Source organism: Eutrema salsugineum, unplaced genomic scaffold (genome assembly GCF_000478725.1).
Source record: "Eutrema salsugineum unplaced genomic scaffold, Eutsalg1_0 scaffold_11, whole genome shotgun sequence".
Lineage (NCBI taxonomy): Eukaryota > Viridiplantae > Streptophyta > Magnoliopsida > Brassicales > Brassicaceae > Eutrema > Eutrema salsugineum.
In genome coordinates this window covers 6,860,394-6,873,627 of record NW_006256901.1, presented here as the reverse complement: position 1 = coordinate 6,873,627, position 13,234 = coordinate 6,860,394, and the positions used below count along the sequence as shown (strand labels likewise).

At 37.8% G+C, this 13,234-nt stretch overlaps 1 protein-coding gene and 1 non-coding gene across 3 annotated transcripts; one reads left to right on the top strand and one right to left on the bottom strand.

The window, feature by feature from the left end:
- The first annotated feature begins 3,914 nt into the window (after positions 1-3,914).
- Positions 3,915-4,020, top strand: LOC112090037. Its single transcript, XR_002901396.1, has one exon. It is a non-coding gene; the product is annotated as a small nucleolar RNA R71 (small nucleolar RNA).
- A 4,566-nt stretch (positions 4,021-8,586) lies between these two features.
- On the bottom strand, positions 8,587-10,516 carry LOC18026144. Of its 2 annotated transcripts, none has more exons than XM_006409548.2 (3): positions 10,243-10,516; positions 9,509-9,627; positions 8,587-8,856 (listed from the first exon to the last, which is right to left on the bottom strand). In XM_006409548.2, the coding sequence occupies exons 1-3, from the start codon at positions 10,398-10,400 to the stop codon at positions 8,849-8,851; spliced, it is 285 nt and encodes a 94-aa protein (XP_006409611.1). In that variant the 5' UTR covers positions 10,401-10,516; the 3' UTR covers positions 8,587-8,848. The 2 variants fall into 2 exon arrangements, with proteins under 2 accessions (XP_006409611.1, XP_024016504.1); XM_024160736.1 differs by having other exon boundaries at positions 8,727-8,856; positions 9,466-9,627.
- Positions 10,517-13,234: the final 2,718 nt, after the last annotated feature.

Below are 13,234 nucleotides of genomic sequence, written 5' to 3'. Positions count from 1 at the left end.
GGTTTGTCACTAAATCTAATTATGCAGAGAACTAAAAAGCTGGAAATAAAATCGGTTGAAAACTATATGAAAAACGGCGCTGGGTTCAAGATTCATCTTTAGGGGTTCTAAAATACAAGGAATTTAGGAAAGAATTTTCTATGACTCTGAAACTAGGATAGACACATGTAAGATTAGCCAACTCTCGTCACCCTAATTATCTAATCACTTGTTCATGGCAATTAACTCTCGCTCTCATGCCAGAACAAGATCATGCTTTGTAGATCAGAATCCATCTCTGCTTACGTATCCTCCGTAGGTAGCTTTCGTCTCCTATGACGGTGACGTCCATAAGATCCAGTTCAGGCAACCCAGATATAACATTCTCGTGGCTCGGATTAAACCTAGAATCGGATTCTGGGTGATCAATCCAGAATTACCGCTTTGAGATTTGGATGAATGGGAGAATCATGTTAAAAATCGAAATCCTTTTTTCCTAAAGACCTAGATGTCAATCGAACATGGGGTCCCTTTGGATTATCCTTTCACCCAACTAGGTGACTACTCAGACATGGCTGAGGTAGACATCATCATCGGTTTAGAACTAAGAAGAAGAAAAGTAAAAGATACAAAGTTGCAGAAAAACTTCTCTTATTGAAGACAGAGTGGCGATGAAAAGCTTCTACAGATGCAAAAAAATAAAACCTGAAACTAAAAATGAGTTCTCTCTCAAAGAGAAGAAAGAGACTCTGTTACAAAAGACCTAAAAATGAGTATTTATAGTGTTTCTCCAAGTCTTGGGCGTCTAGGGCTCGTAAAATGGGTGCAGGAAGTGTCTTGCGCCTTAGTTGGGATCCTGAGGTTCCGACATAAGTCCATCGGGGGTGAAACCTCCTGAGCCGCGGTGGGAAGAAGGCTGGCCGCGGGGGGAAGAAGGCTGGCTGCGGGTGAGAGCACTTGTGCTTGACTGGAAGTGCATTGATGATATCTTGAGATCTAACCGTTTGATTGCTTTGGTTTTAAGTGTGTTGGAAAGCTGGTTGTCTCCTCTATAATTTCTCCAAATTTGGGGATGATCAGACAGTGAGAAGGTCTTCATTGGTTGCCAAAATTCTGACGGTCTGAATTTATCCAAAAATGTACTTTTGCTCCAAAATGTACTCCAAAGTCCCAAATTTGCTGAAAAGCCTTTTAAAACTCCAAAACATGGAAAACATTTATAAAAACTTTAAAACTGAGTGAAAACACCTGCATAAGATACTGAAAGTGATCCATAAAAGTGCTCAAAATCAGGTGTTATTAACCCCTCTAGACTTAAACCTTTGTTTGTCCTCAAACAAAACCAAAGATTTTCAAAAATCTCAAATCTCCATGGTCTAAGTGTTTAATCATGCAACTAAACTACCCAGTAGTCTAGTCTTAAGTCCAAAGACAATCTCCAATCATCCGAAGGTGATTTTCTACTCATTTAAAAAAAAAAACCCTAAATCTGAGTTCTTAAGAAAAGTGAGAAATTTGAGCTCATACCTTGATGAAAGTGTTATGTGATGATAGATTTGAAATCTCCTTGGAAAAAGAGTGAGATATGTTCAAAATTTTGGAAAGGATTTGTCAAGTTTGAAATCTGTCTTTTTCTCCACATCTCCAAGCTTGTTGGGAAGATGAAGAGAAAGACTTTTTTGATATTTTCAATCCTCTTTTTCTTTTAAAAGGTGTTTTTTCCTAAGAAAACTTTTATATTTAAAAGTTTAGAAGACTTATCTGGCGTGTTTAACACGGAAATTTTGCTTTGGGAACTTTCCGGTTAAATCCCGTAATAAAACGGGGAGTTGAAGTTTCGGTTTACAAAAAACGGGAAAAACTCGCCTGGGAACCAAACCGGGGTAGGCCACGGGTGGAATGCGAACGGCCGCGGCAACGATGGTCTTGGCCGCGGGCGAGGAACATAGACTGCGGCTGAGGAGGGCTTGGCCGCGGCTGGTTGATCGCGGCCGCAGTGAACTGTACTCCGTGAACTCCCGGTATCCCTCGTTTTCCTGTTTTCTCATCCTATCTTTTTGTATTTTCTGGTTTTTTGAATATTTTTGGTTTTTCTGGGTTTTATGAAAGCCTGAAATGCATAAAAAGAAAAGAAAAGATCAAATAAAAGAAAAGGAAATAAAAAGAAATCATACCAAATGGGTTGCCTCCCATTAAGTGCTTTTATTTAAAGTCTTTTAGCTAAAATCTTGGCAGGATTAGGATTGAGAAGAAGAGACAGGATCCCTTGAATTAAGAGTCCTTGGAATCCTTCTTAGCCTGAACTTGGGATTTCCTTCATCTTGAATCAGAATCTCCTTTCCTTTCTTAAAGATTTTTGCATCTTTGAGGACATGTTTTGTCTTCTCAACAATCCCTTCAAGATTTTTCTCCTTCTCCTTGTTGATATCTGGTGGCACCACTATCTTGATCTTCTCAAATTGCCTAGATGCAAGTGCCTTTAGTTCCTTTTTGTCCTCCAACGCCTTCTCATTGTTTTTGTCTTTTTGATTTGGAACTGGGTCTGGTGTGGTCTTATACAACTTTTTCCTGTACACATTTAAGAAAACTAAACCGCGATTTGCATGGTCAATAACAGCACCTACAGTGGCTAAGAATGGGCGACCAAATATCAAAGGTCTGTCTTTGTCTTTGTCCATCTCCAAAACTTGAAAATCGGCTGGGATTTTTTTGTTTCCAATGATCAGTGGCAAGTCCTGGATCATTCCTTCTGTTCTCTTTTGAGATGAATCACCAAAGATTATCCTCACGGGAGATGGGAAAAATGTACCTATACCAAGTTTCTCAGCAACAGATTTGACATGACATTCACATTAGCACCAGAATCACATAAACAATCTGAAACTTCAATTCCAAAGATTGAGCAGGTGAATGAGAAAATCCCTAGATCCTTAAACTTTTTGAGTCTTTGGTCAGGCAAACGTTTAGGTACCTTAACCAGAATGACTTGACTTCTCTCATGGTCGGTTTCAGAGTCCTTTATGAGGGGTTCAGGCTATAATCTTTCCTTAGAGTCTGCGACAGGTTCTTCCTCCAAAAGTGCTCTCACAGCATTGAAGAACTTCTTTGGGTTATCTTCCACTCTTCCTGGTAAAACTCCTTGTTGTCTCTTCATTGAATCTGCAGCTTGACCTATCTGATGTTCCAACTTCTTGACATGGGTCGCAAAAGATTCAAACTTCCCATTCAAGTCATTGTAAATACAATTGATCTTCACCCTCATTTCCTTGAATGACTTCTCATTGCCTTGAGTAGTCTGCATCATCGTTTGTTCAAGCGATTTTATCTGGTTGCTTAGTTGGGAAAGGGTTGCTTCTAATGAGCTGGTCTGTGCTTGTTGAGGATTGAATGGTGGTCTTTATTGGAAGTTTCCTCCTCCATAGTTTCCACCTTGAAACTTGTTTTGAAAACTCCTTTGCTGCTGCGGATAAGGCTGATTCTCGGCTCCTTGATTTCTATATGAGAGATTGTTGAAGTTGACACCAGAGTTCCTGAAGTTTTTGTTGAAAGCTGGACTAAATCGATTATGGTATGCCTGAGCTCTCATAAAATTGATTTCTTCCTCTTGGTACATGCCATCTTCTTCATATCTTCCATCTTCCTCATTTCCTACAGCAGTATCACAAGCATGTATATTTTTATTTTGAGACTTTAGAAGTTGACTTATCATGCTTTTTAGCTCAGAAATCTCCCTTGATTCATGACTGGTAATAGTCTTCTTTAATCTGTCATACTCAGGGTTGTTGTTGCTGTTAGCTACAGCTAGATTTTCGATGAGTGATCTCCCTTGTGGTATGGTTTTTGAACTGAAATCTCCATTTCTGGCAGTGTCAAGAGAAAGTTGATACTTCTGCTGAAGTCCTCTGTAGAAGGTGCTTAGCAGGTTTGCTCCAAAGAAACCATGATGAGGGCAATCTCTCTCATACTCCTTGAATCGCTCCCAGGCTTCATAGAATAATTCTATTGCGCCTTGTTGGAAACTTTGTATCTTTTTTCTCAGCTGGTTCGATCTTGACTTGGTGTAGAAATGGTTCAGGAAAGCTGACTTGCATTCTTCCCATGAAGTAATAGAACCAGATGGCATAGATTTCAACCATCTAAAGGCTTTATCACGTAGAGAGAAAGGAAAAAGCTTACACTTCACATAGTCCACAGTTTCTGGAGTTGTTCTCACCATTCTAGAGATTTCTTCAAAAAGATCAATGTGATCCATTGGATGCTCAGTAGAGATTCCATGGAATTGGTTCTGCTTCACCAAAGAGACAATATGAGGTTTTATCTCATGATTTTCTCTTGGAACAGGAATTTGAATAGCTGATAGATTTTAAAAGTGTTGGTGAGGTGCATCGAAAACGGCAATGAGTCTATTCCGAGGCTGTCTTCTCGCAGGATTGGCAAGCTGTATTGGTCGATTGGCTTCTTTAACAGCTGGTGGAACAATGTTTTCATCATTCCTTCTTCTTTCAGCATCGGCCTGGTCTTGTCTCTTTTGATTATCAGCGGCTTGAGCAAGATTTAGAGGGACTTGATTTCACTGTTCATCGAGTTGTGTCTATCCATCTTCTTCATGGGCATCATCTAGGTCATCACCATCAATTGAATCATGGTCATTATCTCCAATGTGATCCTCCTGATCACGGTTTTAAAGGATCTTCCCGATGGGCATTAGGATTGGCCATCTTGAGCGTTCTTCGTCTGAGTTTCCTAAGTGCTCTTTCGTGTTTGTCAATCTCGTTTAAGGGCAATACGATTTCGTCAGGATCTCTCCTAATTTTCATGCACCTGTGAGCAAAGAAAGCAAAGATAAAAAGAGGAGTTAGAAAATATCCAGCAGAACTCGAAAATCTTGAGGTTTAGGATTGAAATTAGATTAAGAAGTCAAGTCAAGAGCAATAGATCCCCGGCAACAGCGCCAAAAACTTGATGTGAGTGCAGTGGACAACACAAGTATTACCCTAGACAAGCTGCAAGTGCACAGCAAACACAGTAGTACTTAGGGATAAAATCCTTAGAGATCTGTGTGTTGAGGACTCCTAACTGATGCTAAAAACAATTGTAAACCTAATCTAATAAAAAGGGGTTTTGGTTTGTCACTAAATCTAATTATGCAGAGGACTAAAAAGCTGGAAATAAAATTGGTTGAAAACTATATGAAAAACGGCGCTGGGTTCAAGATTCATCTTTAGGGTTCATGTTCTAAAACACAAGGAATTTAGGAAAGAATTTTCTATGACTCTGAAACTAGGATAGACACATGTAAGATTAGCCAACTCTCGTCACCCTTATCATCTAATCACTTGTTCATGGCAATTAACTCTCGCTCTCATGCCAGAACAAGATCAAGCTTTGTAGATCATAATCCATCTCTGCTTACGTATCCTCCGTAGGTAGCTTTTGTCTCCTATGACGGTGATGTCCATAAGATCCAGTTCAGGCAATCCAGATACAACATTCTCGTGGCTTGGATTAAACCTAGGATCGGATTCTGGGTGATCAATCCAGAATTACCGCTTTGAGATTTGGATGAATGGGAGAATCATGTTAAAAATCGAAATTCTTTTTTCCTAAAGACCTAGATGTCATTCGAACATGTGGTCCCTTTGGATTATCCTTTCACCCAACTAGGTGACTACTCAGACATGGCTGAGGTAGACATCATCATCGGTTTAGAACTAAGAAGAAGAAAAGTAAAAGAAACAAAGTTGCAGAAAAACTTCTCTTATTAAAGACAGAGTGGCGATGAAAAGCTTCTACAGATGCATAAAAATAAAACCTAAAACTACAAATGAGTTCTCTCTCAAAGAGAAAAAAGAGACTTCGTTACAAAAGACCTAAAAATGAGTATTTATAGTGTTTCTCCAAGTCTTGGGCGTCTAAGGCTCATAAAATGGGTGCAGGAAGTGTCTTGCGCCTTAGTTGGGCTCCTGAGGTTCGGACATAGGTCCACCGGGGATGAAACCTCCTGAGCCGCGGTGGAAAGAAGGCTGGCCCCGGGGGGAAGAAGGCTGGCCGCGGGTGAGAGCACTTGTGCTTGACTGGACTTGTGTTGATCGGCCTTCAGTGCATTGATGATATCTTGAGATCTAACCGTTGGATTGATTTGATTGTAAGTGTGTTGGAAATCTGGTTGTCTCCTCTATAATGTCTCCTAATTTGGGGATGATCAGACGGTGAGAAGGTCTTCATTGGTTGCCAAACTTCTGATGGCCTGAATTTATCCAAAAATGTAATTTTGCTCCAAAATGCACTCCAAAGTCCCAAGTTTCCTGAAAAGCCTTTTAAAACTCCAAAACATGGAAAACACTTATAAAACCTTTAAAACTGAGTGAAAACACGTGCATAGGATACTGAAAGTGATCCATAAAAATAGTCAAAATCAGGTGTAATCATACGCTGAAGAATATGGGGGAGAACTTCCTCCAATGACGAAAGTTCGAGGAAATGCACAAGAAGAAAAACGGTGAGTTTGTGGATCCTCGGGCAGATCATATCTACAACAACGCCATAGCAAGGATAGAAGAGTGTCAAACTCAGCTATCTCAGCAGAAGCCGCCGTTATTGCTAGGGGGTAGCTCCGTCCTATCGACACCATCTTTGACGGTTGCTGAGATGGACAAGATCTACGAAGAGATAATTTTTTTTATAATTTTTTTAATGTCTACTATTTTTCAATATTTTCTAAAAATATTATATATGTTTCTCGAATTTTTTATAGGTTGCTTCTAAAAAGAAGGGCATAGTTTTAGATATGAGATCCATCCGAGATAACCATGTCGCTTCATCTGCTTCTCATGGGAGTGCCGAGAATCCGGTGGTTCTATGGCAAGAAACCAGATGCGGACACACTATGAATCGAAGCTCGAGAAGTTTGATAACCTCTTCGAGATCTTGGGCGCAAACAATCCAACGATCACAGAAGAGTCACAGAAGATGCATGAAACAGGAGGCACCAGAACATCTTCCCCGAGGCGGCCACCGCCAGGAGCTCCTAGACCAACGAAGAGATGTTCTAATCATTTGGGGTTCATCCCAATGATTTGTATTTTTCTCTAATTTTTTTTATTTAAATTTTTTAAATTTTAAATTAATCTTTCTTTTTAAAATTCTAAATAGAAAATTTGTTTTGTTTCAATTTTAAATATGTATTTTTATTTTTTCGAAAATATTTTATATATCGATGTAAATCCGTAGTTAATTTAGTTTTTACATCAACCATTTTCCAATGAATTTATAATGAATGAAATATTACGACGAATTCCTGACGACTAAATTTCACGACGTATTTACATCGAATCATTTACGATGAATTTACGACGAATGTAAACTTTAATATACACAATAATTCAGTGTAAATCCGATATAATTTTACAACGCTTTACCATCGATTTTATGACGAAATGAGAATCTCCCTAATGATACGTCGAAATGAGAATCTCCCAAATGATACGTCGATTTTACGATGATTTGATTATATTCGACGATCTATATACGATAATTTTAGAATCGTTGCTAAATCGTCCTAAAATTTCTTTTATATCGATTTTATAATGATTATCACCGTTGTAAAAAATTCAATTTCTTGTAGTGAAAACTAAGTAATAATCGTTTTACCTTCATGTTTACAATTATTTTTGTAATATTGGATATAAAATATAATTCCGAGTTTTTACTTATGTATTGAAACGAAATAGAAATGGATTTACAAACTTTGATGCTTTATTAAGAAACAATCACTTATTCGATATTATTTATATCTTTCTTTAGTTGGCCATATGGAGATTGAAGAAGACCTAGATTACAGGCAACCAAACTGAAAAACATAAAAAAAAATCTGAGGGAAGTTTCTGTTTTATTTCGTTTGCATGTGCATATTAAAAAATATATATATCAATTGAATGTCTTTCATATAACGTAAAAGATGATTGAATGTTTTCAAAATATGAACAATCACAATTCACAAGTTAATAATGTTGTACGAACGAGCTTCCGTACTCATCTAACTCTACTTACAACTAGGCATTGAGTCAATTTTTATTTGCTTTTTTTTTTTTTAAATATACTAAGGCATCTTATTCTTAAAATATATATGCTTCACTCGGCATAATCAGATTAATGATTGAAGTTCATGTTTAATTTAATATATGCACGAAATTATTCGGTTCATTAATTTTCACACCTTTCCTTATCATTTAGTATAAAGCTGTTGGTATGTTCTTTGACTAATTGTACTCGAACTGGAGAGCATATAAAGGCTTATTTTTCTTTTTTATTTTACCGGCATGTCATCTAACAATATTTATTGTAAGCCTGATGCATGTAGAAATGTCTGTTGTATACATTTCTTTGCGTGTAAAATCATTCATGTATTTCGTAGAATTTAATGTATAGCCTTGGTTAAACTAAATTACGTATATAACAAAATTAGTTCAAAAACTAATAATACTTGACAATGTAAACTAATAATAATTCAATTTATTTTTGAGTGTTAATTAAAACAAGTACGTAGCAAACCTAAAAAAACTATCTTTGTTTTTAAAAGGATAGAAATCAATATTCAAGATACGGAATTATTACACTTTTATTTCTTAACATATGCGAAAAAACTTGATAAATCAAATCATATAACTTGATAATACATTGTGCTAAGCAAACAAAAAGCTCTAGGTCTATAAATCAGAGCAATCCATTCATTCTGAAACTAAACTGCAAGAAAATAAGAGAGTAAAACAACGAATAAGTTATCTGATTAAACCCCAAACTTTGGATCTGAGATTCTCACACCCCTTCAAAATACTGATGCATGGACTTTGCATTACACTCTGCTGCCTCTCTAAGTACCTGTCTCAAGTTGCAACCAAAGCTTTTGAATCAGAATAGAGAAAATTTCATCGATCTTAATGGCATACATTCATAACATCAATTCTTCTTGGCCGGCATTGCGTATCTAATATGAAAGCATTCTCGGTTTCTCAGAGCACAATGAAATAAAACCCGAGAGGTTTGTTGTATAAACCAAATTCTAAACGGATCAAAAGCGAGAAGCATGTATTTTTATGCCAAACCTCATACTGTCTAATGCTCAATGCAGTCTATTTGAATAACATGTTAAAACCCTTATCTTAAACTTGATTAATGTGCAAAAAAGCTTTAGATTTAAAGTACCAAATGTTACTTTAATCTTAGCTGTGTATTAAACCAACGAAACACAAAAAGTCTTGAACAAAAAACCTACAATGCAACAGCATTCTCTTGTATCGCCCATTTTTTTTCATTCTTTATCAGTCCCGATACAAATTTGTTCTTTAACAGAACAATCACAATAGCGACAGAAACCAACTTATTCTACCCAAGAAACTTCAAGAGTGTTGAAATTTAAACAAGAAACATTCAGAAAACCTACTTGCCTCCCATATTTTCTATGAATTCCTAAGAAAAAGTAACACTCACAAAGAGCACTACTAGCGATCTTGACAAGTGCGTCGGAAGGTACCGTTAGACAGCTCGCAGAAAGCCCGCAAGTTAACATTAAGGTGAGAGGTGAGTTGAGAAGCAGCCACGACACTGTAAAGAGGCAGGAAAGACTGCGTGCAACCAAGTGCTCCTAGATTTCTGAAGATCACAAGAAAACATCAGATTCAAATGTAACTTTTAATGCCAAACGTATTCAGCTCTATATTCAGATCAGAGAAGCTAAAAATATCCCAAGTATTACTGAATTACACAAAGTTATTAGCTAGAAAGTAATCAATTGTTTCCCTAAGATTAACTAAGATCACAAGAAACATCAGATTCAGCTGTGTAAGATACAAAAAATCTGATATCCGAGAGGCTACGAATCGCAAGTATTTCTGAATTACGCACAAAGTAATCAATTGTTTTCCTAAGATCAGCATGAGAAATAGATTTCTGAGTTACGCACATATTGCTCCTAGATTCCTAAAGATCACAAGAGAACAACGGATTTTAAAGAAAAAGCAAGATTGGTGTGATTTTGAATGCCAAACTATATTCAGCTCTGTAAGACACATAAAACCAGAGAACATGATGACTACAAATCTCAAATGTTTCTGAAATTACGCACAAAGTCATCATTTGTTTCATTAAGATCAAGAACGAGAAACACATTTTCCGCTGATTGTTTCGAATTCGTTCTAGAATCTATTAACCTGGGTTGATTAGAATCAACGGTCTGCTACAATTGACTATGACGGAGCTAGGTCAAACCTAGAAGGCGACGAAAAGGCGAACCGACGGCCAGGTAAGGAGGATGGGGAAGAAGGACGGAGGCGAGGAAGCGCCGTCGTCGGAGAACGGAGAGACGGTGCTCTTGCAGTGGCGGAGACGAAAGAGCGAGCAGCGGATCCTGCATTGCGCCAAGCCATTTTTTTTGTTTTCTACTGTGAGGAGAAATGAATCGAGCTCAGAGGTTTTCGCTAGGGTTTACGAGAAACTAGAATTCTCTCGATGATTTCGGTATGGTGCACCGTAGCAGATTATACACCCGTAGCCCAAATTTTTTTCTTTTTTTTTTTTTTTTTTGTCGTCAATGGATTTCATTCCATAACACAAGATTACAGTGACCATTTGATTACATTGCTTGGACTAGAATTTCGAGCTTGTTTAGCTAGCCTATCTGCTTCCTTATTAGAAGTTCTACTAATTTGCTCAAAGGAACTGTCTGTTCGTCGAACTAACTTCCTAATAATAATAATAACAAAAAAAAAAAACTTCCTAATATCATACAAAGCTATAGCACAAATGGAATGAAGCCCTTTTTACCATACCAACAAATTCTTATTAGTTTGAAGAGGGCCATACACTGCAGATGCATCTCCACAAAATATTGTATTCACATAACCCAGTCTTTTTAGATCCATAATTGCAATGCGCAATGCTTCTGCTTCAGCTTCTTGAGGAGATTGGATTGGTGGTATAGCTCTTGAGCCTTCAAGTATTTTCCTGCCTGTATAATCTTGTAAGATCCATGCAATCCCTGCAGTTTGAAATGCAGATATCCAGGAAGCATCAGTGAAACAACGATATGCCTGCGTCTCTTGGGATTCTGGAGTAATCGCATTACTATTCAGGCGATCTTGAATTAGAGTCCTCTGCACCGAATCACCATGATTACTATCCATGGCTACCTGCCAGAGTTTTAAATCTATCTATGCTTTATTAATGATATCTGGAATAAGCCAGCGTTTAGCATTGAAAAGATTGTCATTGCGATTTTTCCATAATCTCCAGCCTAAGATATGAAACAGGATCAATCTAGCTGAGTCATGAGCATTCGATTCATTAAACTGAGTGTCTCATCTCGATGTTCATTGCTATACCATCATTTGCTTTCGCAGAAGGACTATTAATTGGTGAGAGATCGCAAACCTCACGGCTTATGCGACAATGGAACAATAAATGTTCGACAGATTCCTCAGCTTCTCCACACATTTGGCAAGTACTATCAAGGATAACCTTTTTAACACTAATTGTTGAGCCGTGGGTAGAGCTTGATGAAAAGATCTCCACCAAAAATGCTTCACCTTAGGGGGGATATTCTGCTTCCAAATAGATCGGAATAAATGAGATGGGATAGCAGACATTTGCCCTCTTTAAGTCCGAAGAAGATTATACCCAGATTTCACTGTATACTCGCCGTGGGAAGTATGAATCCAAGTGATATTATCCTTTGCACCTGTAACAGAAGGTCTGATAAGTTTAATCAAAGGGATATCACTAGATTCACATAGTGCTGCTAATTTGCAATCATTCCACGGAGAAGTTCTTTGAATAAAAAGGTTCTTAACTTTAAGATGAGGATAAGAGTTACACCCACACCAGTTGCTGGGATTGGTGGATTTATGGGCAACCAAGAGTCTTTCCATACATTGATTTGACTCCCATCCCCAACATTCCATCTGATCCCTTGTTTCAAGAGTTTATTACCCTTGGGAATACTTCTCCATGCATAACTACAGGACCGTTTCTGTTTTGCTTCCAACAGCGATGTCTTAGGATAATATTTGGCTTTATATACCTGAGCTAGCAGGGATTCTAGATGCTGCATGAGACGCCTACGCTGTTTAGTTAATAAAGCAATATTGAAATCTTTAAAATCATGGATACCTAAGCCTCCAGTGTCTTTTGGATCCGTGAGTTTTTTCCATGCAATCCAGTTTATATAGCTTTTATCATTCTGCGTAGACCACCAAAATTTCCTCATAGCTGTCTCCATTTGTTTAATAATCTTCTGAGGAAGCATTAAGCAACTCATAGTGTAAGTAGGTAACGCAGTAACTACTGATTTTAATAAAACCTCTTTACCAGCAGGAGACAAGAATTTGGTGTACCAGTTTTTCATTTTATGACTACCCTTTGAACTAGATAAGAAAAAGTATCCTTTCGATTTCTCCCAATGTACTCAGGTAGTCCCAGATATTCACCAAAGCCCCTTACCTTCGAAATTTTGGTGGTTTGCAGAAAGTAATCTTTGAGGGCAGGGTTAATACCTTTGGAAAACTTTATTGCAGATTTCTGAAAATTCACCAGGTGTCCTGAAGCTTGTGCATATGCTTGACGAATCCCCAAGAGCGCATCAGATTCCTGGGTCGTGGCTTTGCAGAGGAGAAGAGAATCATCTGCAAACAACATATGTGTAATTGCTGGTTCTTCTCTGCTTGCTTTGAAACCTGTAATAACTTCATCAAGTGCAGCTTGATTAATAAGATGTGATAATCCCTCAGTACACAATAAATATAGATAGGGAGAAATAGGATCTCCCTGTCTTATGCCACGACTGAGTTTAATAATATCAGTTGGGTTTCCATTCACTAATACTGAGTATGTAACCGTAGTGACACACATCATAACCCATTTACACCAAGTGTCTGCAAAACCCAGCTTTTTCATAATGTGTTCTATAAAGGACCACTCCACCTTATCAAATGCCTTAGTAATGTCCAGTTTGAGAGCCATTGAGGGATAAGATCGCTTACGAGTATGCATAGAGTGTATCAGCTTGTGAGAGATAAGGATGTTATCCGTGATAAATCGACCTGGAATAAAAGCAGTTTGGTTTTGAGAGATGAAGGTGTGCAGTAAAGGTTTCAATCGCTCAGCCAGGACTTTAGATAATATCTTGTATGCTACATTACTAAGACTAATAGGTCGATAGTCTTTTACTTCCGTAGGGTTCTGATAGACAAGACTTTTTAGGGTC

Bases quoted from the DNA above. Each gene is read 5' to 3' on its own strand.
- LOC18026144 (XM_024160736.1), bottom strand. From the start codon at position 10,400: ATGGCTTGGCGCAATGCAGGATCCGCTGCTCGCTCTTTCGTCTCCGCC. The intron at 9,628-10,242 runs GTTTGACCTAGC...TGTGATCTTCAG, and splicing joins GCCTTTTCGTCGCCTTCTAG to AAATCTAGGAGCACTTGGTT.